Below are 27,387 nucleotides of genomic sequence, written 5' to 3'. Positions count from 1 at the left end.
TGACTAATTCTCCCTGTATTCCATGTGATCTAACCTTGCTAACCAGTCTACCACGCAGAACCTTTGAATGCCTTATTGAAGTCCATACAGACAACGTTCACTGCTCTGCCTGCAATTTTATTCATCACTTGTTCAAAAACCTCAATCAAATTAGTGAGACATGATTTCCCATGAACAAAGCTACGTTGTTTATCACTCTGATCAGTCCATACCTTCCAAATACATGTAAATCCTGTCCCTCAGAATCTCCTCCAATAACTTACCCACCACTAGTGTCAGGCTCACTGTCTAAAGTTCCTTGGCATTTCCTTACCACCTTTCTTAAATAGTGGCACCATGTTAGCCATGCTCCAGTTCTCTAACACCTCAACCATCGTCGTTGGTGATAGAAATATCTCAGCAAGTGGCCCAGCAATCACTTGCCTACCTTCTGACAAAGTTCTGGGATACACTTAATCAGGTACCGGGGATTTATCCACCTTTATACATTTTACAATATCTAGCACCAACTTCTCTGTAAAATGGGCACTTTTCAAGATATCACTATTTATTTCCCCAACTCCTCTAGCTTTCATATCCTTCGCCACAGTAAACGCTAATACAAAATATTTGTTTAGTATCACCCTCTGCTGTAGTTTCACACATAGATGGCCTTGCTGATCTTTAAGGGGCTCTATTCTCTCCCTAGTCGCTCTTTTGTCCTTAACGTATTGTAAAACCTCTTTGGATTCTCCTTAATCCTACTTGCCAAAACTATCTTATGTCCCCTTTTTGCCCTGCTGATTTCCCTCCTTGAGTATACTCCTACTGCGCTTATACTCTTCTAGGGATTCACTCGATTCCTGTTATCTATAATTGATATATACTTCCTACTTTGTCTTGAAGAGAACCTCAATTTCTGTAGTCATCCAGCATTCTCTTCACACTATAAGGACCATATTGTCTCTGACTGCTCGATATCGCATTTTTGAAGGCTTCCCACTTTCCAGCAGTCCCTTTACCTGGAATGTCCGCTCCCAAACAACCTTTGAAAGTTCTTGCCTAATACCAAAAAAAAATTGGTCTTACTCCAAGTTAAACTTTGAATATTTTGAACAGGTCTATCCTTTTCCATCACTATTTTAAAACTAATAGAATTATAATCACTGGCCCCAAAATGCTCCTCCACTGACACCTCAGTCACCTATCCTGCCTTATTTCCTCAAGATTAGGTCAAGTTTTGCTTCTTCTCTAGTAGTTACGTCCACGTAATTAATAAGAAAATTTTCTTGTACACACTTAAATTCCTCTTCATCCAAGCCCTTAACACTATCGCAGTCCCCTTCTATGTTTAGACCATTAATAGCCCCTACCATTACCACCTTATTATTCTTAAGATAAAAGAGCCTCTTACAAATTTGCTTCTCAATTTCCTGCTGACTACTGGGGAGTCTATAATGCAATCCCAATAAGATGATCATTCCTTTTTTATTTCTCAGTTCTACCTAAATAACTTCACTGGATGCACTCCCGGAATATCCTCCCGAAGTCGAGCCGTATGTTCTCCCTAACCAAAAACACCACTTCCTTTCCTCTCTTGCCCCCCCCTTTCAGCCTTCCTATAGCATCTATACACTGGAACTTTATGCTGCCAATCTTGTCCATACCTGAGCCATGTCTCTGTAATGATTATGATGTCTCATTCCCATATTCCCAACCATGCCTTGAGTTCATCTATCTTACTTTTTAGACCTCTTGCATTGAAATAAACGCAGTTTGATTTCTCAGTCCTACCACATTCTCTGCCTTGCTCCTGCCTGCTTTGACCATTTGACTTGCTCCTTTTCCCAACTGCACCTGCCTCAGACTGATCTCTCTTCTCAATCTCTGAGACCCCCACTAGTTTAAATCCGAGTAGGTCCAGCCAATCTCCCCACAGTATATTAGTCCCCCTTCCGATTCAGGTGCAATCTGTCCTTCTTATACAAGTTACAACTACCCTGGAAGATTCCAAATAATCCAAAAGTGTATATCCTTCTCCCCTGCACCAGCTCCTCAGTCACGAAAACATCCACTCTATCCTCATAATCCTAGTCTCGTTAGCACATGGCACCTGGAGTAATCCAGATATTACCACCTTCAAGGAATTACTTTTTAACCTCTTGCCTAATTTCATACATTCTCTCCTCAGAACCCCATCCTTTTCTCTTCCTATGTCATTGGTACCAACATGTACAACAACTTCCTGCTGACCACTCTCCCCTTTGAGAATATTTTGCACCCTATCTAAGACATCCTTTACCCTCGGCACCAAGGAGGCAACAGACCATTCTGATATCTTGCTGTTGGCTGTAGAAATGCCAATCTGTGCCTCTGACTAAAGAGTCCCCTATCACATTCGATCACTTGGAACCTGACAGACCCCCTGTTACAGTAGAGCCAGTCTTGGCACCAACACAATGGATGTTGGCGCGACATTTCCCCGTGAGTCCATCACGCCCTACATTTGTGTGAAAAAAGTCCATGTTGCTTCAAGCCCGATAGTTTGACTGATCAGATTGCATCCAGTATGCAACGTCTGGCACTTGCCTTTAAAATAAAAATATGTTAGGGTCTAGGCTATCTCCTTGACATATTATGAGGTGGTTTGGTCTGGTCCATAACATACCAGAAATAAATATACTGCTTCTAGTATTTGCATTAACATGAGTGGATAATTAACAAGTTGTCACAATAGGTGAAGGGATTGCATGGTGGGTGGAAACAGGCTCTAAGTTGGCAGAGGGTCATACAGAACTATGGAAATGCATGAAGGGCATTAGGCTGCATGTCTTGGGCTTAATTAGGACATGTGGTGAAGGGATGTGATGGAGTGTGCAAATGATGGAGGAATGTTTATGTGTCTTCCCGTTTGGATAAACCACGTATCTCTTTGGATCTAGTCCTGGGAGATAAGGTGCCCTTTGGTGGAAGTAACGTAGGCTTGGGATTCTACAAGGCATGTATGTGCACAAAGTTTGCATAAACTCATTAGGATTGCCAACACTTTCAAGAGATTGTCTGAAGAAAAGCTACAAAGTTTAAAAAAAGTTATTTTGTTGCCAGGATTTGTGCTGTATAACTGATTTCCCAGTCTATCAATTATACAATGGCATGCCTACCAAGTAATCATTTTGATAGCTTAATGGATGGAAACATTTGTCGCCATTAGGGGTTAAACACTTAGAATTAAGCACTGAAGTAAAATGTTAGTTTGCCAAAGGGATTAGTTTTTGTTATCAATTAGAATTTTGTGTCCAACATTTACGTCACCACTAGACACTGTCAGCACACCTCTTGAGATTTTTCCATGGTTTTCTAGGTGCGGTGAGATGGAAAGGGTAGAGCAAAGGCTGGTGAGTAGGGAGTAAGAGTTGGTATAGTCATTCCTCCATATTCACATGGGTTCTGTTTCTGAGAACTCCTGCGAATGATGAACTTCAAAAGTGCAGAGCCTTTTCAAAATAGGTTAAAAATTGCAGGTAAGAGAGTTTGCCTGGGAATGTTGAATTTTATTGCAACTTACTTTTTGCCTCAGATAGATGAATTAGTGAGTCATAAACTCACAGATACAGAGGATTTGCAGCATAGGGATTGTAAATGAACATTGTACCAGCCTATGCCATCATTCATCACAGAGGTATAAAAGACTATGGGAGGCAGGTAATTGAGCACAGGCTAGGACAGACAGTATGAGGAGTAACAGAAAAGGGTAGAGAAGCAGAGGGTGGCATGGGTGTAGGAAGTGAAGCTGAGGGAAAGTGACCATTTCTTTTTTTTAATCATTAGGTTTGAAATTTGAGCAAGTGCAGGAGCTTCAAGGCATTCTTTCTGCCCAGCTGGCCTGGCGAACTGCTGCTCTTCGGCTGGGTGACTTGGGAAAAACCTAACTCCCAAGCAATGTCACTTATTCAGAATTTAAACATAGCAGATATGTGGTGGCCATTTTTAAAGGTCAAGTTCACCTTGCCAGGTTGTCTCCCAACTTTAACATCCAACCCTGGGAACAGAAAATGCAGCCTTGAAAGAGTACGGTAACAACTAGCTACTTATTTGATTTCCAGACTCTCTAGGGTATTCTGTTAAAGAATAACAAAAGAGAAAGCAATGCCAAAGACACCTTGAAGTGTATTTGCAAGAATGCACTTACATCCACCAGGGAGGAATCTGGTATTCAGTTAACAACATGCAAATACACATATCAAATATCACATGCGTTAATGAGAAAAGTATAGGTAGGAAGCAGATACGTAACAAAAATATCAATATAAAAGTAAAAACAACTGCAATTTCTGAGCATAGGATAACTTTCACAGCATAATATTTACTGCACAGTCACTATGCGAAGATGTTGTAGTCAGGGCTTCAATGAAACTTTCTTCTGGTAATCTTATATTTAGAGTTATGTTTGCATCAACCTTTTGAAAAAGGATCAAGCTAGTCACAGGAAGTTAAATGAAGCTTAGTTTTAATTGTCAATAAGTGAGAACATGGATCCAGGTGAGAAGTAAATAAAACAGCAAGAGAAAAATGCTCCAAATTAAATTTTAAAATATGGATCATAAGCAAGGAACGTACATGAGAGAAATGCAAAACATACGAATCGGAAGGACAGTGACTCCAGATTATGCAGGATGATGCTCAGTTATTGCTGTTAGCAGCAGTTCACTTTCTCTCTCAGGAGGAGGACACAATGAGACATTGGGTCATTTTAATCAACAGAATTAAGTATCACACTAAATATAGGTTGCCCCTGATGAATTCAAATAACAGAAAAATTTGCAATTAATTAGCACTTTCCACAATCTTGGGATGATCAATGCACTTTAAAAGTCAATTATGGACTTTCAAAGAGTAATCAGTGAAAGAAAGACAGCAGCCAATTTGTCCAGAACAAGACCCCATAAGTAACATGATAATGATCAGTTCATTCTCAGAATTACCTAGAGTTTTTGCTCAAGCTTCTTGAATGCAGCTTAAGGTTTTGACTCGGAGGCAGTGGTGTTACTAACTGAACTATGGCTGACACAATAAAATAAAATGTTATTTATTCACCATGGAGAAGCTTAGAGAGAGAAAATAATTATACCAAAGCTTCCTGGAATTCTGTTAATGGAATTGGAATTTATGTAAAAAGGTAGCAGAAATTAAGGAGCAGTTCACATTCAGTTCATATTAACCAGCCAAATAATGTCATTGGTAAATTGTTAATTCCTTCAAGCATCTTTATTTATGATGCTCCATTCCAGGAACTTGTACCTTTAAAGCAGCTGAAAGTGCATGCCTAGATATATCAAGCTTTTATGAACTGCAAAGGTTAGACAGGGAAAACAGCAAGTTACCACTGTGCAGGTTATATTCTCAACAGAAATTAAACAGCTCCTGAAGCCTTATCAAGGAACCTCGGTAGTTGTCTCAACCAACCAAGTGAAAGCAAAATCAAAACATTCTAAATTCTACAGTTCTAGTGAACACCTCTCATAGATCCCCTAGGCTACAAAGCACATCCAGGATTATAAACTAATTTTAAGAGACAGTGGATTTTCTAGATCTTATCAGTAGTTATGCATATTCTGTTGGGCTACATTTTAGACCTGTCAATGTTGGTGAATCTCAGTAGAATACATGCTAATGAATTCATAACAAAATTGACAAAAGCAAGTATCCAATGTAACAGATCCTACTGGAATGCAAGTACAGCCATTATAGGATGAGAAATGGCCTCACCACAAAACACAACTTAACTCTCAAAATCAGCTGGGTACTCGCCCTACAATGTATGTAAATTTGGAACTTGACCTATGTAGGCCATTTCTGTTCTACTTTTGGCACAGTGCTCCCAAGCGGCGCGTTTAAAACAGCACAATAAGAAAAGGCAGATCCCTGGCTAACTCATAGAGCATCCTCTTTTTGAGTATCTCCACAAATTCTAAAATCTCTTCTGTTTGCTGCCATCTCTGCTGGAATGCTTCATCAAAACCAAAATTTATAATCATCTTAATAGATTGTCTTGCTGTCCTGGTTATTACTACCAACGTAATCATATTCTTTAAATTAAGTATGTTTAAGAACTGGGTGATGCAGTATTGAGTCAGCTGCATTGGGCAAGCCACGGTATCTGCACGTCTAACACAAGGCTTCCAAAATGAGCTCTCTGAGTTCTAGTATGGCAAGTGACTACAAACTCATGGAAAGCACTTGCCCATGACTACCTAAACTGGCGAAGAAAACAACAGGACAATGCATTTATGAAAAGAAAACCATGATTGTGCAACTTGCCCTCAATCAATGTTGGGTGTATATGTGCTTAAGTCATTGAAGGTGCAGATTAATTTATGGCTGATACAAAGTCAGGGACTTCAGGCTTTTTAATACAGAATTTTAGATATCAGAAATGCAATTTCAGACTGGACATCTAGTGACACCTTTAATGGATTACAACTGGTCAAACAACGTATCAAGTTCTATTTTACAGACCAAGCAATTGATGATCCTAAGAAAAGAGTTCTAAACATATTGTTTGTTAGCAAAAAGGAGCAGTCTTTCCATGGATGACAGGAGATTTGGAAGATTCTCCCAGATTTTAATTGAACATCCGTCTTAAAATGTTTGAGAAATATTAAACTAGATAGTTTTTTGTTAACATAATCAAGAATATGTACTTTTTTTTGCAAGCAAAGATGGGCCTCAAAAATAAGAAAACAACAAACTATTTTTCTCTCAGGTTTCACTATTTTGCTTTAACAGAACGAGGTATGCTCATCTCTTACATTTTACACACTTTTTCAGCAAAGAATTCTTTCTCTAAGTATGCATCACAACACTGCAGAACGCCATAACAGCTGAACCCGAAACATATTTCTCGAACGAGTCCAAAAAGGCAAATCAGTCAAAGGCAAGATGAGGTTAATGATGTGCAATTCATGAGCAAATGTCTTAGTTATGATGGCTAACATTAGTATAAACTTGAAAAGGAAATATAGAAACTTAGAAAATAAGGACAGGAATAGGACTTTCAAACCTGTTCTGCCATTCAGTATGATCATGATTAGAATAATCAATCAGCAACAGGTTCTCCCCATACCCTTTGATCTTTTTACCCTGCAGAACTATATCTAATTCCTTCTTGAAAATATTCAACATTTTGACGTCAATCGCTTCCTGTGGCAGAGAATTCACAGTCTCTCCACTCTCTGGGTGGAAAAAAAACTCTCCTTATCTCAGTCCTAAATGGCGACCCTATATCCTTAAATGATGATCCCTAGTTGACAGGAATACAGTCCTAAGTGGTGATCCCTGGTTCTGGATTCCCTGATTGACAGGAACACCCTTCCCACATTTACCTTGTTTTGTTCAGTTAGAATTTTGTGGATTTCTACGAGATCAACCCCCATTCTTCTAAGCTCCAGTGAACACACTGTAGTCCTGACCAATCCAGTCTCTTTTCATATGTCAGTCTGGTAAACTTTTTTGCATTCTCTCCATAGACAGAACATCCTTCCTCAGATTAAGAGACCAAAACTGCACACAATACTGCAGACGTGATCTTACCAAGGTGCTGTAAAATTTCAGGAAGGCCTCTGCTCCTGTACTTGAATCCTCTCACTGTGAAGGTCAATATAACATTTCCCTTACTTTCAGCATCTGGTGTAAAAAGATATCCAGGTCTCATTCCACCTCTCCCTTAACCAAATCCGTTGCCATTCAGATAATAATCTTACTTCTTGTGTTTGTTACCAAAGTGGACAACCTCACAATTATCCATTTTGAAGGGATCATTAATGTGTGTAATGAATTAACCTGAGAGTAAAATATATTTACAGTCAAAGTTGGATAACATTGTAGCAACCATGAATCTCCAGTAACCAGAATTTCCAACATTACTTGTTTTTAAAAAGCCAGTCACCTCAAGTAACTATCATCGATACTAACAAATATTCTTTTGAGAAAAGGAAGATAGCAGTTTGGTCTTATGTTTTCAAATCATTCCACGCATCAATATTAATCTTGGTCAGAAATAACCAGAACTTTAACATTGGCCGTACACACATTCTATTCTTAGTTATTAGTTTCTCATGAGAAACTCCCTATTAATGTGCACTCCTTGGTTTACCATCATTGCCAGTACATGCCAGAAGACCTACATTTTATTATTGTACAGAATTGCAGTAAATATCAATTTTACTCAAATGTTGTTGTTTATTATTTAAATATACGGATTAACTGAAGGGATTTCCCCAACCATACTCATACTTATAATATATAAGTGTCCAAAACGAATACTAAGCAATGGACGTACAAGAAAATGAAATGAGCTAATCACATAACTAGGTATCAGTGTGATGATTAATTGAAATTTTAGGGAACCATAGTTTGATTGGTGACCAAGTAACATATACAATTTTACTACCTCAGAAAACTGAGTAGATCCAACAATCATGAGATTCTTCCAAACATAGTTATGAGTAATTACAGTTTGGATATCTCTCCTAGTGCTGTGCCTCAGGAAAGTAGATTCCTTTAAGGTAAAGAGATTATTGAAATAGACAGGAAGAATATTTATTGAGCAGATCTTTCTCAATGAAAATTGCTCAAAGAATTTTGATAAATGTACTATTGTGAACAATGAAAACCATCCTATGTCTCAGTAATGCTATTGGAATACATTCAGGGAAAAGGCTACAATCCCTCAGATGCAGAATAATCTGCTCTCAAACTTATTTGTACCCTCCTTAAAAAACTTTTAACAGGAATGTTTTTACTTAATGAATAATGTATACAAAATTAAATTTCAATATGGTCAATAAACTGAAATTGAACTGAATTTTCAGTTTTATTGATGCTTGACAATCTAAAATATTATTCAGCCAGCACAAGGAACAGCAATAGGTGAGCTTACAATCAATTTTTAAAAACATTTATGTACTATAGAGTAAACAGTCAAGCATATTTAATAAAGCACAGAAGATGAACATAAGTCTTGAGTACTAGCTATAATCTTTGCAATATACATGTTGATTTCAGCACCAACTGACGTCACTGAGGTTTGTGCAGCCTATTATGTGAAGCTATCAACAACTTCTAGTATCAGATTTTTCAATGCCAATAAATGGTATAATTACAGCTTCCTGAATTATGATTTTTGCCTTCCTGATACAGATGGTCAAATTAAACTTTTTCCAGGCATGATAGCGTCTGTCCATTTACTGGTGCAAGTATTCATCAGTTTGGAACGCTTGTGTGGCACTGCCAGCAAACAGCAACTCTGATAAAGGACTTGGCTCACTTTTGCTGTACCTTTGATAGGTGGAACATTACCCTGAGTCACACACCAGGGAGGACACTGTCGCTGAGGAAACTCTTAACACCAGATGAAGCTACTTGTTATGGCAAAGTTAGATATTGAAACCAGTTAGATAGTGCAAAGCTTTGACCTTCATCCTTGGGAAAAGCCTCAGAAATTGATCTGATATTGCCTGAACTTATCAAGCATTTGTAATCAGGACTGCTACACTAGCATCTGTACAAACTTCACTGCCTCTCACACTATTGGAATTAATGCCACAAAATATGCATGATGCAATAACTGTAACCCTGTACCAAAACAACAGCAACCACATCAACTGTAATACATATTAAGGCATTTCCCTGCTTGGCATCATTGGAAAGGTTTCTCCCATCAGACTGCATTAATGCCTGGTTTCAGGTTTGCTGACTAATTAAGGCAAGCAGCCATAATGAAAACTCACGAGCTTATTTCAGATGAAATATTTAAAGTAATAGTTTGAAATTTAAAGATTGTCCAGGTGTTTCAGCAGAGGAAGAAATTGTGACAATGCACTCATAGTATTGTATGACAGAACTGAGCTTCACTGATGTCCCTCCAAAGATGTAGCTGTGTCATAAGAGCTCACAGGGTGATGTCCATCTCTGCTGAGGTGGATATGAGACCAACTGGAAGATGCTTGTATGACCATCATGTACATCTTAATGCACACTTAGCACTCACAATGACCCTCATCAAATGTCCAATCATCCACTCATTATCCTCACTCATAGGTCTACTCTCTTTCTCCTTGCAAGAGGAAGCCAGGGACAGAGGCTTTGGAAATAAAATGACTTTCATCACAGCTGATCTTTAGCAATAGAGAAATCAGAGTCTCTCAATTGCCTGGTAACAGAATTAGATACAATGTAGTCTTGGTATATAGCTTTTACTTATGCTGATATCATGAACCAGTAAAATATGATCAAATGCACAATGAAGTCTTAACACCTTCCTACCTTGACAGTTTTTTTTAGATTAGATTACATTACAGTGTGGAAACAGGCCCTTCGGCCCAACAAGTCCACACCGACCCGCCGAAGCGCAACCCACCCACACCCTCACATTTACCCCTTACCTAACACTACGGGCAATTTAGCATGGCCAATTCACCTGACCTGCACATCTTTGGACTGTGGGAGGAAACCGGAGCACCCGGAGGAAACCCACGCAGACACGGGGAGAACGTGCAAACTCCACACAGTCAGTCGCCTGAGGCGGGAATTGAACCCGGGTCTCAGGCGCTGTGAGGCAGCAGTGCTAACCACTGTGCCACTGTGCCGCCCACAGTTCTAAATTAAATATTGTTATAAGTACGTAAGTTAGCTCACTGAGCTGGAAGGTTTGTTTTCAGATGTTTTGTCACCATACTAGGTAACGCCATCAGTGAGAGTCTCTGGTGAAGCGCTGGTGGTATGTCCTACCTCTCTATTTATAGATCTTGGTTAATAAAGGAGGGTGATGTCATTTACCGTTCTTTATTTTCCCCAAGAGAAGGTAGATAGGATCTAAATCGATGTGTTTATTGGTGGTGTTCTGGTTAGAATGCCATGCTTCAAAGAATTCTCATGCATGTCTTTGTTTCGTGCATGTCCTAAGATGTATGTGTTGTCCCAATCAAAGAACCAGAAATGACATCACCACCAGAGGCGAGACATACCACCAGCGCTTCTCTGGAGACTCTCACTAATGACATTACCTAGTATGGTGACAATACATCTGAAAACAAACCTTCCATCTCAGCGAGCTAACTTAGATACTTATCAACCTTAGCTACAAATCTTCTCAAAAAAAAGTTAGCAATTTTAATCTCCCACAGGCCAATCGAGCACCTCCCAGGTGTTGCACGATGAGGAAAATAATGATTACTCAGAGGAAATAACTCACTCTAAGGATGCACCATCACAGCATTCATACAAAGAAGCTATTAGCTCAGATGCACACACCTCAGTGGAACCTCTCAGGCAAACAATGCGTTCTCAGGTCATGTCTCACATCAACAGTGAAGAAAAGCAAATGAAGACAGAGACAGCAGTGCAGCACTTTGGATCATCCAGAATTAACAGACACCATCAAGGGATAAACCAAAAAGAAAAATTAAATACAACTGGCAGATTAACTTAAGCAGATTCTACAATCCATAACCTTAGAGGCACATGGGATTGTATGTTGCTTGGTTTTTGAAGACACCAATGCATACAACTAGCTTCTTGTAAGCCCTGGGGAATATTCATTTTATACAAACAACTGAGATTCTATTCTCTGAACTGATGTGGATACTGAGCCTTGGAGGACACCACCAAAGAGGATAATTCTGGAGTAGCAGCAGGAAATATCTGAGGTGGCATCAGTCTTTCTAGCATGCTGCACATTCATGAGAGACACTGTTGGATTCAGTTTCAAAAATATCCATCACTGTGCCATAATATAGCAGGCCTTTACAAAGATGTCTGCCTACATGTAGAACCAAATGTAGTAATCAAACAAGTTCATGTCAGCCCTCCATGTACAGAATTCCAGTTTAAACAAAACAAAATAAAAATTAAGTCTAATGATGAGCCTGAAATCATTGTTAACTATTGGGGAAACCCATCTGATGTATTAATGTCCTTTAGGGAGGAAAAACAGCCCTCTTTACCTGGTCTAGCCTACTTTTGAATCAAGACCCATACCAACATAGTCAACTTCTAGTTATTATTAGAAAAGACCATGCAAGCTACTCAGTTGTACCAGACCACCAAAAAGTCTTTAAAAAAGGAATTAAACTGGATATTGGACACACTTCACTGCACTGATCTAGGCAACAGAAACAACTGCAGTGAATTCTGAGCTGAGAATGAAGGAGACCTCTGGAATGAATGGCAACTTTAAAAAAAAATGGAGAACAAACAAACTGAAATTTGCTTATGAGACCAGGCCTGGAAGTTAACTGCAGGTTGATTCTTCTTCAAAGGACACTCTTGATATTTCAGTTCTGGAGATGCAATACACTCAAATGGATGGCAAACATTTAAAAGTTAACAAAGGCCTCACAGAGAAGCAACAAGTCGAACAAAGAGAAACCAAAGTTTGAACCATGTTATCAACTTATTAAAAGTTCAGAGAATAGAATCTCAGTTGTTTGTATAAAATGAATATTCCCCAAGGATTACAAGAAGCTAGTTGTATGCTTTAGTGTCTTCAAAAACCAAGCAACATACAATCCCGTGTGCCTTTAAGGTTATGGATTGTGGAATCTGCTTAAGTTAACCTGCCAGTTGTATTTAATTTTTCTTTTTGGTTTATCCTTTGATGGTGTCTGTTTGTTCATCTGTCTTTAGGAGAGTGGGGGGCTAGAATCAAAGAAAAATGGTTTTAAATAATAGACATGAAGTAGATTGCTTGAGGTTTAACTTTGTTCTGCTAAAGCTACTATATTAATAATTGTTAAATCTTTTGTTAAAGATATAGACCTGTGTATTATAATTATTTGCAAAGTATGCTACTGGTTATTCAACAAGTTTGGTTAGGAACGATTCGTGTCAATTTTGAGGGTCATTGAATATTTTAAACTTTACTGTGTTGTGAATAGAGGGACAGGGAGGCTGATTGGATTTGGCTGTCTGTCAGTGCCATTACACAGATTCAACTTAATTTCAGCTGTTTGGCAAAATAACCAGAGGCAACACTTGAAAGGCTTTTACACATACACACACAGTGATGAGGATTTAGAATGTATCCCCACATGATACTATAGAGGACACTGATTAATATTTCCAATGAAATTGAATAATCTTGGAGCAAAATACATAGGGAAGCATAGGTGGGAGAGGTTGTAGGAATGATTGGATTTCTCTCAAAAAGAAACAACACTGGCTAAATGGCTTCCTCTGAACTGCACTGTTCTGTTCTCTAGGACCCAAAGCACAATGTGAAAACACTTCACAGAAGCTGCCAAGCATTAAAAGCATGGGGGGGTTGGTTTGAAATTGAAATAAGGAGTGCACACACCAAAGAAACTCCCCTAGCTTCTCGACATTTTTAGAAAACTGCAAAAACAAAATAGCCCCAGAGAAGTACCAAGTATTCTTAAGATTTTAAATTCCACTGGCAATAACATTTTGGAATGAACATAAAAGCCTAATAAGACTGGCATATGCTTTAATTAAGAGTTGGCATTATTTCTGACTGAACACTGAACTCCCTTATGGAGCAACTTTTAACGGGCCCTAAACCTTGTTTAATGTAATGAAGCAATGTCAGGCGAATATGTTCTTGCACTAACATCATCGAAGACGATTCCTGAGTTTGTAATCTGTCCTATTCTATTCTTGACCGTGAAACGGTCACCAATATTATACTTACCTCTTTTATCTTGTCCAGTTCATTCTGTAAAGCTTGCTTGGTGATCTCAGCTTCTATCAACTGCTGACGTAAGCTTTCATTTTCCTCCTCTGTTTTGGTGCGTTTTTCTTCCACGTTTTCCAATTCGTGGTGCAGTCTGACAGACACGTCTTTGGCAACCTGGAAGCGAGGACAACAATAAATAGCATCATCCTTCTCCTCGCCGAAAATAAAACAAGAGAAAGAGGATGCAAATAACTTAGAAGTCTCAAAGCCGCGGAAATTATTTATCATTCATGACTGAAAGAACCCTATAACACCCAACGCATTGAAAGTGAGTTGACCTTGAGGTCCTGCTCGAGACTTCTCAGTAGCTCATTGTCCATCTCGCCGGTTTGGGCGAATCGCATCCTTTTCCTCTCGGTCTTCCGCAGGCGGTACTGCAGGATCCGGCAGTTTTTGTTGGCGCGCTCGAGCTCCCGCCGGAGGTCCTGCAGCTGGCAAGCGTCTTCCTCGTAGAAACTGTCCCTCATTTCGTCCATTTCGTTCCGCATCTCCTCGATCTCGCTCTGCCACGACAAACATTTTCTTGTTTTTTTTTAAAACAAAGAAAAACGTATCAACGCAACAATAAAATCAAAATAAAATAACAACCAAAAAAAACAAACAAAACAAAACCTGTTCCAAATCTGCGGCAGGCGTTTCCCAATACAATGGCCATCAAGCAAATTATCAACATCACCCCCAAGGGCCAACATTGCAGTTTCCCGACCCAGAGGGAATGGTGCCTCTCCTCCACAAATCCTCTGATGTTTTGTTTTTCTATGTGTGTGTGAGTTGATATTGTTGGATTCTGTCCATTAGTGTCCTCAAGCAGAGAGCACCCACTCCCCTCCCCCTATCTCTCTTTGCAATGCGCCTGATGCCGTCCCTACCTTGAGGCCCAGATTTTCCGAGCGCAGTTTCTCGACCTCATCTTGCAGGCTCTTTTCCTGCTCGGTCATCGCCTCCATGTTGGAGCCGCCGCCCGCCGCCTTGTCGGGCACGGCCGCCTCTGCCGTCGCGTTCTTCATGTGCATTATCGCAGCATTGGGCGGCGGCGCCGCCGAGCCCGCACTGTCCGTCTGAAGGCCGACCCCGATACCGCCCCCGACACCTTCCTGCTCCCCTCTGTCTGCCACCTCTCCCCCTCCTCCTGGGGGCTGCTGCTCCCCTGACTTCCCCCTCGTTGTTCTATCCGGAATGGCCCCGGCACGGCCGCTCTGAGCGAGGGTCAACTCCGAGTTCTTGCTCTGGGTGAAGTGGCAGCTCTCCCCTTCCACCTTTCTGAGGTCCTCGGGCGCGGCGGCGATCTCCTTTTCAGCACCAGCTGGACGGACAGCAGCCGCGGCTCGGCTCCCTTTCTCCTTGGCGTTTGCAGTGCCCTGGTTGGGAACCCGGCTCGGGTGGTAACCCTGTTTCAGTGCAGTCGATTTGGCACCGAACGACGTCTTGATGGAGGATCTGGAGTTAATATCGCGGAACCTGGCGGGTGAAGCGGCTCGCTGCTGTTTCTTATTGTCAGAATGCTGTCGGTTTTCAGCAGCGCCACTGGCTGGGTTCATGGTGCTACTGTCATCTAAACGCGATTCTCAGCCGGCTCCATGCATACCACTTAGATAGTTATTCACTTCCGGGCTGCAGAAAATTTCAATTTACAACAAAACAGACCCCTGTAAATTACAAAACAACAAGAAAGCTTACTTTACCATTACGTGTGACTGTATTTCATGCAAACTGTTTCAAAAGAAAATGTAGGCAGGCAGACATAAGTCAACGCAAACTGGATTTATTTTCAAGATGGGAATATTGGCGGTGGTTACAACAGGCCAGTTAATAAATACGTTCCTAACGTAAAGTCTGCACCATAATGTTGGACATCAGAAATCATTTTATAAATAAGGCATTATATCATCTATCTTCACTACTTCATCGGCGCACCATAGCTAGGAGTAATGTGGAAACCCAATTAATTCTGCATAATTTTGTGATATTATAATGCCTGTTATTTTTAGTGACAATAGACGTATAAATATTAAATTAATAACATACAAACAATATAAAAGATAATATAGCTGTTTGAATCAAATTGCAAAAATAAACAGAAGATTTTCTTTTCGGAAAATAACCCATTAAAGCTTGTTAAAGTCTGTAAAGATGTAAATCTTACTTCGAGTGCAAGTTAAACTGATGCCTTATACTATGTCCGGTTTCTTGCAAGAATTGCTAACTAGGGGAAGTTGTTTATCACTTTTAGTTTATATTTCCAAATCTCGAAATTACAAAGTTAAATTCTGTATATCTTACATTTTCAAATTGGAATTCCTAACCTAGTGGTTCCTTGAGGTCATTTTCCCCCATCAACTATCAAATCTGTTCACTAACTTTCACAGTATTCATGTCATTATTTAGCAATAACATTGGCTTTAGTATTTGCCACTCACCCAAAAAGTGCATTTTTTTTATTCCCACAACTCTAATGAAATTTGGAAAAAAAACAACTGCCAGTGACCACAGAGCATGCTGCTGTTTTCAAAGGATACCAGCAATGCTTAATATTAGAAGGAATTGCAACTAGCATTTTCATATTTGTAGAGGATTGCCAGAAAATGTGTCAATAGTTGCAGAAGATTTCTGTGAGTTTGTTTATACTTTCTGTGAAGGTAATTTCCTGCAACACAGAAGTTGGTTGCATTAGCTTACCTTCATGCTTATCTTCTATATTTAATCAGCAACTTTATTCCAAAACTGGTTGGCCATTTTTGCCCTCCAATATTGGAGATACGTAATTCTAATTTTATCATCATTATATGCAAAATTATCATACCCTCTTTGCCCATGTACTCAATGTGCCTGCTTTAAAGTCTGTTTTAAATTTTTCAATCTACTTGCTCTCACATTTGCTTTTAGTATCATTCCATTTGGTGTATGTAGACTTTTTGCCATATTTTCTTCTTCTACAGCTAGGTTCCCCACTTCATTAGAGAGGTACATATTTCATTATTTCTTCATTGTAATAATGTATATTTCACAAATACACCTACTGTATAATTATCCTACCTCAAGACAGATTCCTGTATGATAAAGAATCATTCTGCTTTCAGTGGTAAAAGTAACTGTTTTTACAACTGTTGTTATGACTTTTTTTCCCTGACAAATTCATTTAACAAGTCTTAAAGTGGACTCTATGTTTATGTGCCAGTATGCTTGTGTACACTGCTAAAAACTGTATACAGCAAATAAGTATTTTTCCTTACATTATTTGTAAAATAATGTATTGTTGGTGTATATTTAATTATATATGAGGTCTGAGAAGATGAGATATTCTCCCTATACACGGCTGAATTTAAAAGAAGTGTAGATCTGTAAAATACAACTCTATTGACTGGGTAAAGAGCTCAATCTGTAATCTTTTGAAGCAGGCTACCTGATGTCTTACTGAAGATTCTGGATTAGAGTGGTGCTGGAAAAGCACAGCAGTTCAGGCAGCATCTGAGGAGCAGTTACTGCTCCTTGGATGCTGCCTGAACTGCTGTGCTTTTCCAGCACCACTCTAATCCAGAATCTGATTTCCATTCATTGCTTTTACCCGTCCTACTGAAGATGCAAGCATGACCAATAGGGAATACATTAAAGCAAAAGGAAATATTGACAAATTCAATTTGTTAATGGAACAGTAAAATCTAATCATATATTATGCAATATTTAAATTATTTAGCCTGTCCTTAAAAAGAATAAAATGGTATTTATGTATCAATGTCTAAGTCCTGAGGATGTCCCAATCACTGAAGAACTTAAAGCATAGTCAGTTTTGTAGTGATAACATGCAAGGAGTTTAACAATGTATGTCTTGGAACAACTGAAGAATTTAGGGTAAAGTCACCAATATAATGGTTCATTGCAAAGACATGCTGAAAGGGACAATGGATTAGATAGAATAAGCACATCAGCATTGGAGACCCATCTCTGGCAAAATTCCTTTCAGCACAGTGCCTCACATGGAATGCAGGAGTGGTAATTTCCCTGCAGAATAACTTAAGAAATAAATTTATTTCATAGACTTTGTGCTTCAGAACACTACTCCTGCACAGTATCTTGGATGAACCTATTTTATGAATCATCTATCAAGCTAAGTTGAAGTTTAAAAACAATTCTCACGATCATGTTCCAAATTGAAGTAAATTTGTTAATGTGATTCAGTGTACTTTTCTCCTTATCATAGGTCAATACAACTAATGAAAATCCATTTTATAACTTAAAATGCCACAAAATTCACTCCCTATGTGAACTAATGCAACTTAAAAATATCAATTTTATATTTAAGAGTGAAGCAACATTCTAATTCTCTCAGCCTATATTCTAATTTGGTCTGACTAATTGGTACACTATTTTTGCAGTTTACGATTATGCTTATAGGATCATCTTTGGGTGAGTCACAAATATTATTAATTACATTTAAAACTTTTATGCAATACAGCAATCATGAGATTTCTCGAAATCTTGACCTCCATTAATGTTAACCAGTTAAGTGGTAAGCATTATTCAATACCTGCATATATTATATTTAGTTAATAGATTACAAATGTCTGTAACATCAAACATATTCTGCAGAGGTCCTGCCATTATCTTGTAAGTGGACATGTATCATGTTGTTCATGACAAACTCAAGAGACTTGGAATTAATACTATTGACAGTTTCCAATAGTGGGACGATATTGAAAATGTGTGCATTGTATGAAAAAAAATCATACCTACCATTCTAATGCTGCAAAAGGACAAGTAGATACTCAAGCTCTGCACCTCCAACTGGTAAATCCATGATATAATGGAGCATTTTTCATGCTCAGAAAGGTCAGTTGGAATAAATGCATACATTTTTAGGCAAGGGGTACTGCTCATTCTTTGTACCCATTATCTATTTTGGGAGAGCTCAAATCAATGTTTTGCCTAATGACCAAAGACTATTAACCTGAGGATAGAAGAGGCAAAGGCCATTCTTTTTGTAGTTCAGCTCTCTTCCAGAACACACCTGGGAACTAAAACCAAAACCAAAACCAAGTAAACCATTAGTGATAGAACTGCCAACCTGATATTTACATCAGGTTTGTCCACAGTATGCCAAGGCAGCCCTGGGCACTGTCTATCCAGCCTAGCTCACTTATTGGAATTGGAAAGGTAGTTACTGAAGGTTGGGATACTGACCATTCAGTTCCAGAACCTTACAAGCAATCTCTTAATTATGCAGAATATATGATGAAAAACAAAAAGGAGTAATACTGATAGTCTTTACTAGCCACCCGCATTGTCTAAATTCAAGCAGCATTTCCATATTCTAGTGACATATGAATTCTCCAAGTCTTTGGTTCAGCTAATCTAGCCATGCCTAAAGGCATTGATGTAAGTGGGATGCATTCTTAGATAGAGTGGCAGGGGCAGGCATGATGGGTCCCCACACATTTAGAAACCAGAAGTAATAAATTTCATTATTAGTGTCCCTATTCCCAGACACATCCATTATCTCTGTGTACAGCCTTTGCTCTTTCAATACCACAAGCCAAATTCCACCCCTCCTCTTCCTGGCCTACCTCTACACAGTATTATTGCTGTGATATGTATTCTTACCTACTTATCCCATACCTTGCAAAAATCCATTACTGTCAGTTCGTTAAACCACAGAGTGTCAAACCCCTACAAAAGCAATTTCCTTTCGGCCGCCCAGTATAAATGAATCATAAAACATGCAGCTATCAAGAGAGACTACTAACCAGCCTGGCCCAGGATTCACTAAGTAATTGGCCAATGCAGCTTTTTTAAAAGGAATATCCCGAAGACATCAAATCTCCCCAAACAATCACGTTATTTAAAGTATAGTGGGTGGATATTTGGTGTGTTACAGTTTAAATGACATGAAATACCTTATTCTCAAAATATAAAAGAGGTTACCCATTTTCTCAGGAATATCTTTTAATGAATTGTGAGATTGCTCTTCAGAACACAATGTAACATGAAATGTACTCGTAACCATCTTGTTCCATGGGCGCGGCTCAGTGGGCGGAGATACAGGATCTAATATTTCGATACCAAGAATAATAGAAAGTATACCTTAGATTACGCGAATATTTTAACTGTTCCTGCTGGTACACCATTAACTAGAATAAAAATCTGCTGGAAAATTTCTAAGTCCTCCATTTCCTACAGGAACGGAAATGATTACTTCTTTGGCATCCTCCAGTAACCGGGAACATGAAGCGACATCCCTGCAGCCGCTATTGTGCAAAGTGCTGTGACAGGCATATTTCAACAGCCAAGAGAGCCCGCAAAAAAAGCTAGGAAACAACGAGCGCGGATAATTTAACAAAGTCATATCAGTGAAAAAAAAACTCAGTTGTAGAAAGTGAACAAATGATTCTTCATTAACATCATTAAATCTAAAGCAGAAGTTTTATTGGCAAAATTCGAAGATACTTTTTTTTGTTCTCTTTGCGAAGATGTACCAGTGAGTTTAGTAAATGAGCCTCCTGGCTTGGCAAGCGGAAGGTCTTAGGAAGAAGGGACTCACCATGTTCGGCTAGTGTTGCTCGAAGAGCTACCATGGCTGAATTCGGCTTGCTGCTTTACTTGCATCTACACTCCCCTACAGACTATTGACCTGATAGATAGATAAGATATCCAGAGAGGGAGGGACTTATCATAGACTCGCTGTTGAGGCGGTCCTGAAGACGCCACTTTTGGATCAGCTGAATCACCGGTGTTCCCGACAATTGCTGCGACCTTACAGGAAGTGACACTATTGTACAACATGGGGAAGTGTCTTTGTTTCTAGAACCTCGTCACTTTCCCTTCTTTGAGATTGCCAGCGTGACTTAAAGGGGCATTGGCCGATTGTAAAGGCGTATTTCTTTGATGCTTATTTTTAATGTAGCTGTGCGTCCAGCTGTACTTTACCTGATGCGGCAGTGCTTATGTTACCTCAGAAATTAGTAATTGAACTGGAGAATCGAACAGACCTTTAACGCAGCTAATAATTACATGCGAACATTGCATTCACTGGGCACATATCAATATCTGGGCGAACAATAAGCAATTATATTACAAAGGAGAATCCACTCTACCCTCCCCTATGGTCTCCAGCCACCTGCATCTACCTATGCCTTCCTAGCAACCTTCACCCCAGCCCCACCACACCCTTGTATTTATATCTCAACCCCCTTACACCCCAACATTCCCGACGGAGTGCGATAGCCCGAAATAATGATTCTCCTGCTGGTCGGATGCTGCCTGACCTGCTGTGCTTTCCCAGCACCACACTTTTCGATTATGATCTCCAGCATCTGCAGTACTTACTTTCTCCAACTCAGGATACTGTATGGCTAGAGGAATGATCTTTCACATGATGATGTTCACATGCATTGGCTACACTCATCCTTCCAAGCGGTGAAAGGCACAGATTTCAAACATGTTGTCAGCATGTCAGACCCAGCGTGGATACATGATGACATTATCAGAGGAGCTTTTGAGTGCCCAGCGGCTTCTGCGTCAGTGAGGCAGTCCCAGCACGGACTCATGGCTGCTACTACAGAGGTGAGTTTAGGATCCTGGTGGTGTCTGCCTCCATTATTGGGATGGACACAGATTCATGGAGGTGGTAGCAGAGATGGGTTTGGGCCCAGCACAAGATCCAGTGGCATCACTGCATCGATGAGGTGGGCCCAAAGTGCACTGAAGGCAGTGGTGGAGTTGATTTGGGGCCAGTATAGTATCCTGCTGCATTGGTGATATTTGCAATGGTGCAGTCCAGTGAGAACCCATAGTGGCAAGGGCGTCAGTGGTGGTGAGATGACACTAAAGAGTGGCAACTTTTGTTCCATCAGCAGCAGTGCAGTGAAGGGGACTTGTGCCCGGCCACCAGACCAATGATCCATGATGGAGCACTTAAGATGGACTGTAAAGTTGGAAACTTTCTTTATTTCTTCATTTTTCAGCATTTATATTCTACATTTTGTTTATTTTTCTATGTTTTAGGATGGGACTGGAGACTGGCGACACTTCAACAGTTTTATCCATATTTTTTAAGATATACATGATAATAAATAAATCAAATCAAAGGAGCCTTGGTGAACAGATGGTACACACAAATGACATTGTGTATTGATGGTGGAGAAAGTGAATGTTTTCTCCACTGCTTACTTCCCTGTCCAGCTTTTTAACATTGGCCAATTGTATACATTCACATCTCAACCATTTTTTTTTGACAGGATGTGGGGTCACTGTTCAGGCCAGCATTTATTGCTCATTTTAATCAGCTTCGAGGAGATGGTCATGAGCTCCCTTCCTGAACTGTTGCAGTTTCTGAGGTTAAAGTACACCATCAGTGCTGTTGGAAAGAGAATTCCAGAATTTTGACTCAGTGACAATAATTTCAAGTCAAGATGGTGTGTGACTTGGAGAGGAAATTGCAGATTGTGGTGTCCCCATGTATCTGCTACTAAATGGTAAAGGTCAGAGGTTTGAAAGGTTCTGTTGAAGAATCTTTGTAAGTCATTGCAGTTCATCCTGCGAAAGTTACACACTGCTGCACTGCGCACTGATGGTGGATGGAGTCAATGTTGTAGTTGGTGGTCGGGATGCCAATCAAGTGAGCTGATTTGACCTCAATAGCTTAAAACACCTTGAGCAAAGTTGGAGCTGCATTCATCCAAATAAGTAGAGAGTATTCCATCACACTGCTGACTTGTGCCTTGCAGATGGGAACAAGCATTTGGGAGTAGGTGAGCTTCTTGCCACAGAGTTTCTAGACTTATTTTGTTCTTGTAGCCAAAGTATTTATATGGCTGGTCCAGTTCAGTTTCTGGTCAATAGTAACCTGCAGGGTGTTGATAGATGGTAAACTGGTGATGTTAGTCCCACTGAATGTCAAGGGGAGATAGTTAGATTCTTTCTTGTTTGAGAAAGTTATTGCCTGTTAATTGTGTGGTATGAATGTTACTTGCCACTTGGATGTCACCCAACTCCTGCTGCATTTGGACACAGATTACTTCCGTATGTGATGTGATTTTGAACATTGATGTTGATACCCTGACTTAATGGTAATAGTAGAGCAGGGAATATCCCAGGCCATGAGGTTACAGATAGAAGATGAATACAATTCTACTGTTACCAATGGTTGGCAGCATCTTATGAATGCACAGTCTTGAGTCGTAAGATTTGTTCAAATTCTCTTGTACTTAACAAGGGATGGAGTTACACAATATGATGGAGTGTATCCTCAAAGTGAAGATAATTATCAAATGTAAATAGCTTTGGCCTATGCACTGATCCATGCAACAATCTTTTGAGTTATATCTTACAATCCATTTTTAATATATTACTCCCAGTCCCATGAGTCCTAGGCTTCCTTCTGGCATTTAATCCCTGGATGACATTTCTTGGAATTGTTATGATCTCAGTATTTTCATTGGACAAATCAGATCCCTGACTGAAATTTGGCTTGATTGATCATATTTTGTTTTTGTTTAATTTTAATGATGTGGTCTGTTACTGAAATATAAACATGCAATGCTGAAGATTTTGTTTCAACATTAAAACTGAACTTAATTACACAAAAGAAATGAAGATAAAATATAATAACCCATAACAACTCAAACCATTTTCATATAACACAAATTTAACAGTTTTAAAACATGTGGAAAAAACTATCTTCTCAAAAGAATCCCTTTATAGTACTCAGACTAGAGAGAATTCCCTTCTCTGTCTTCTCTACAGGACTGTGGCTTCAACTGCCAGTTTTGAGAAACTGATAGGCTCTTCTAGGAACCTTTGTATAACTGAGGTTGGTCTTTCTCTGCTTTAAATAAAACCCTTTATGTTTTTACCAAAATCAACTCTGGTCTGGAACTTTTACTAAATTCCTTATACTGAGATAACCTTTTAACAATTCTAAACTATCTTCTGACGTTTTCGTGAGTAACTGCTTAACACATCCAACTTCAGTCAAAAATTCTAAATAAAGCATTTTCACTCCCCAAGCTATGTGTGTTTATGATTAATTATAAAACAGCACGAACTCTATCTAACCATACTATGATCTTTTAAGTACAGTACCCTGTTGTCACTTCCCTTATAACAGATTCTAACATTTTCGCTACTACTGATATTAGGACTAACTGTGGTATAGTTTGCTTTTTCTTTCTTCCCCTCTTATATATCACAGTTACGTTTGCTACTGCCCAACTCATAGGGACAATTCAAGAAACTAGAGAATTCAGGAAGATCAAGACTGATGCAGGCATCCAGGATGAAGGCTGTTGTGACTTATTTGAAAAAGCATGTTCATCCTCAAGTCCCGTTAATCATAAAACCAAAAGAGAAAATGCTGGAAAATCTCAGCAGGTCTGGCAGCATCTGTAAGGAGAGAAAAGAGTTGACGTTTCAAGTCTAACTGACCCTTTGTCAAAGCAGCTTTGACAAAGGGTCAGTTAGACTTGAAACGTCAGCTCTTTTCTCTCCTTACAGATGCTGCCAGACCTGCTGAGATTTTCCAGCATTTTCTCTTTTGGTTTCAGAGTCCAGCATCCGCAGTAATTTGCTTTTATCCTGTTAATCATAGGTGTGTATTAATGATTCAGTGAAAGCATGCAAAGACCTCCATTTACTTGTCAGTTGAAATCACGTTAACTGAAAACACTGACCAGCTTCCTGTACTTAATACGAACTAAACAGTTATGAACTATCAACATATAGATCTACTAACTAAAATTCTAAACTCTTTTAAAATGACAGATATAGATAGACACAGATAAACAAAGAAAATATGCTGGTCTTATGGATGAAGGGGAAAACAAAATTGGGAAACAAAGTTCATTAGCACCAATTCACAGGCTTCTTTGATATGTGCCTTTTGGCTTGCCAGGACTTTATGTTCTTCAATCTCTTCTCTCCAGGTTCTTTCATATCTTTATAGAAGCATAGGGCAATTTGCATTTCAATTACTAAGTCTGTTAGTTACTGGTTAAAGGAAATAGCTTACAGGAACTGGTGGGAAAAACTATCTGGCTTTCTTCTAGCTTTAGGAAGAGGCACATGCCCACAATCTGCCCTTACAGCAGTCATAGAGCTGCACAGCATGGAAACAGAGTCTTAGGTTCAACCTGTCCATGCTGACCAGATATCCCAAGTTGATCTAGTCCCATTTGCCAGCATTTGGCCATATCCCTCTAACCCTTCCTGTTCATGTACCAATCCTTTAAAATTTTATCATTGCACCAGTCCATATAGGCGTCTCCATCTATTTTTATCACTCGACATCCACATGGGTTGTTTTGATGACTTCAGCATCATAGTTGGAAATGCCCAGTAAACTTAATTCACTTTATGCGGCATTATAAAAGAGAAGACTACAGCATAAAGGCCTTAATAACGTCCCAGCTGCAGTATTAAAACTTATGCAAAACTATCTATTTTACTAGCCAACCCTAAGTAAGTGAAGGCCACCAAACAATGTGGATTATCATTTATCCATAAATTGAACAGAGCCAATTATCATCACATCAGCTTCCTTTCAAACACCAATTAAGTAGTAAGTTCCCTCAGTTTTGAAACTAAGCAATGCTTGTAGCATGCATGTGGAGAAATATTAAATACAATTAAAAGACAAAGATAAAGGAATTATTTCCAAGTATCAAGCCTGAAATTAATTGGACTATAACAGCCTTAAAATAATGTCGGTAAGCTTATCGCCATAGTAACACTGCTGATGACCTGGTTGTTAATCAAAGACAGCCTACAACTGGACATCCGAAGTGCTCTTCTATTTTAGTCGAATGCAGAAGTTGGAATCCTTTGAAAGGAAAAGAGATTTGGAGGTGTAGTTGCATTTTAATTGACTAAAACCATAATAAAAGAAAAAGTTTATGTAATACTAAATATAAAAGTTATGATTCACTGTGGTAAAGATAGGTTTAACTGAGGTATTCAAGATGGCATTAGGTGATTATTTGAATCAAAACTGTGTGTTGGGTTATCAGGAAAAAACACTAACACATGATGCTCATTCAGAGAACAGACTTGATGGGCCAAATGGCTTCCTTCCATAACAATTCTGTGATTTTGTAATGGTGAATTCATATAAAACAACAATAATGTTATTTTCAGTGTACTGTGTGCAATTCTAGGCTCTACATTATAGAACAAATATGCAACAGTAAAGAACCACCTTGGATTTAATAAGATGATGCTGAGGCAGGCTTGAAAAATTGTGACTGTACAAGACATTTCATGCACAGAGAAAAAGAAATTATCTTTTACACACTCGCAATCGTTTGCAAAATGCCTTTTCCTGATTGAAACAGACATCATTTCAAGAAGTTGAAAGCTAAAACAAGACAGGCATTGAAACATATGGGAAGAAAACTGACAAATATAATAGTGCTATATTATATAGAGGATAAGTTCCTACATAACCTGGTTGAGCTGAATAGCCTTTTTCCATTTTGGTGATTATTATCAAATTCACAACAGAGAAAGCAGTATCTCGAGGAATAGCAATTTAGAGGTCATGTTATAGTTTTCATATGTCCTTTTTTTCTTTTCACTCATGGGACATGAGCATCACTGGCTTACCAGCATTTAATGCTCACCTCTATTTTCTTTGAGAAAGTGCTGCTTTTTTGAACTGCCACAATCCGTGTCCTGTAGGTAGACCCACAATACCCTTAGGGCAGAACTTTGACCCGTCAGCAGTGAAGGAACTGTGATGTATTTCCAAGTCAAAATGATGAGCGGCTTTGAAGAGTACTTGAAGTGATGTTCCCATGTATCTGCTGCCCTTGCCCTTTAAGATATAAGTAGTCATGGAAGGTACTGTCTCTATGGAAGAATGAGCAACTTTAAGGTACTAAAGCTCAACTATAATAAGCTGAATTAGACTAACATCTCTCCTGAAAAACCTTTTGTCAAAGTATATCGTGTTAAATCGTGTTAGATAAACTAGGCAAACTATGTGTAGAACTGCAGGAGATGGGGGAGATACTAAATAAGTATTTTGCATCAGTGTTTACTGTGGAGAAGGACATGGAAGATATAGAATGTGGGAAAATAGATGGTGACATCTTGAAAAATATCTATATTACAGAGGAGGAAATGCTGGATGCCTTAAAACGCATAAAAGTGGATAATTCCCCAGGACCTGATCAGGTATACCCTAGAACTCTGTGGGAAGCTAGGGAAGTGATTGCTGGGCTTCTTACTGAAATATTTGTATCATTGATCGTCACAGATGAGGTGCAGAAAGACTGGAGGTTGGCTAACGTGGTGCCACTATTTAAGAAAGGTGGTAAGGAAAAGTCAGGGAACTATAGACCGGTGAGCCTGACATCGGTGGTGGATAAGTTTTTGGAGTGAATTCTGAGGGACAGGATTTACATGTATTTGGAAAGGCAAGGACTGATTAGGATAGTCAACATGGCTTTGTGTTTGGGAGATCATATCTCACTAACTTGATTGAGTTTTTTGAAGAGGTAACACAGAGGAGTGAAGAGGGCAGAACAGTGGATGTGATCTATATGGATTTCAGTAAGGCTTTTGACAAGGTTCCCCATGAGAGATTGGTTAGCAAGGTAAGATCTCATGGAATACAGGGAGAAGTAGCCATTTAGATACTGAACTGGCGCGAAGGTAGAAGACAG

At 39.2% G+C, this 27,387-nt stretch overlaps 1 protein-coding gene across 8 annotated transcripts in view; it reads right to left on the bottom strand.

The window, feature by feature from the left end:
- Positions 1-20,493, bottom strand: part of LOC122544486 (protein SOGA3) — an 87,064-nt gene extending 66,571 nt beyond the window's left edge. For 7 of the 8 annotated variants that reach the window (XM_043683746.1, XM_043683755.1, XM_043683738.1 and 4 more), the window contains exons 1-3: positions 14,602-15,378; positions 14,011-14,235; positions 13,688-13,846 (exon numbers count right to left, since the gene is read on the bottom strand). In XM_043683746.1, the coding sequence (XP_043539681.1) occupies positions 13,688-13,846; positions 14,011-14,235; positions 14,602-15,270 (1,053 nt within the window). In that variant the 5' untranslated portion in view covers positions 15,271-15,378. Of the gene's footprint in view, positions 1-13,687; positions 13,847-14,010; positions 14,236-14,601; positions 15,379-20,264 lie in introns of those variants that run through there. The other variant, XM_043683733.1, reaches the window with a different exon arrangement.
- Positions 20,494-27,387: the final 6,894 nt, after the last annotated feature.

This window comes from Chiloscyllium plagiosum, chromosome 3 (assembly GCF_004010195.1).
Source record: "Chiloscyllium plagiosum isolate BGI_BamShark_2017 chromosome 3, ASM401019v2, whole genome shotgun sequence".
NCBI lineage: Eukaryota > Metazoa > Chordata > Chondrichthyes > Orectolobiformes > Hemiscylliidae > Chiloscyllium > Chiloscyllium plagiosum.
Note: the sequence above shows the minus strand (reverse complement) of the source record. Positions and strands in the feature narration are given on the sequence as shown.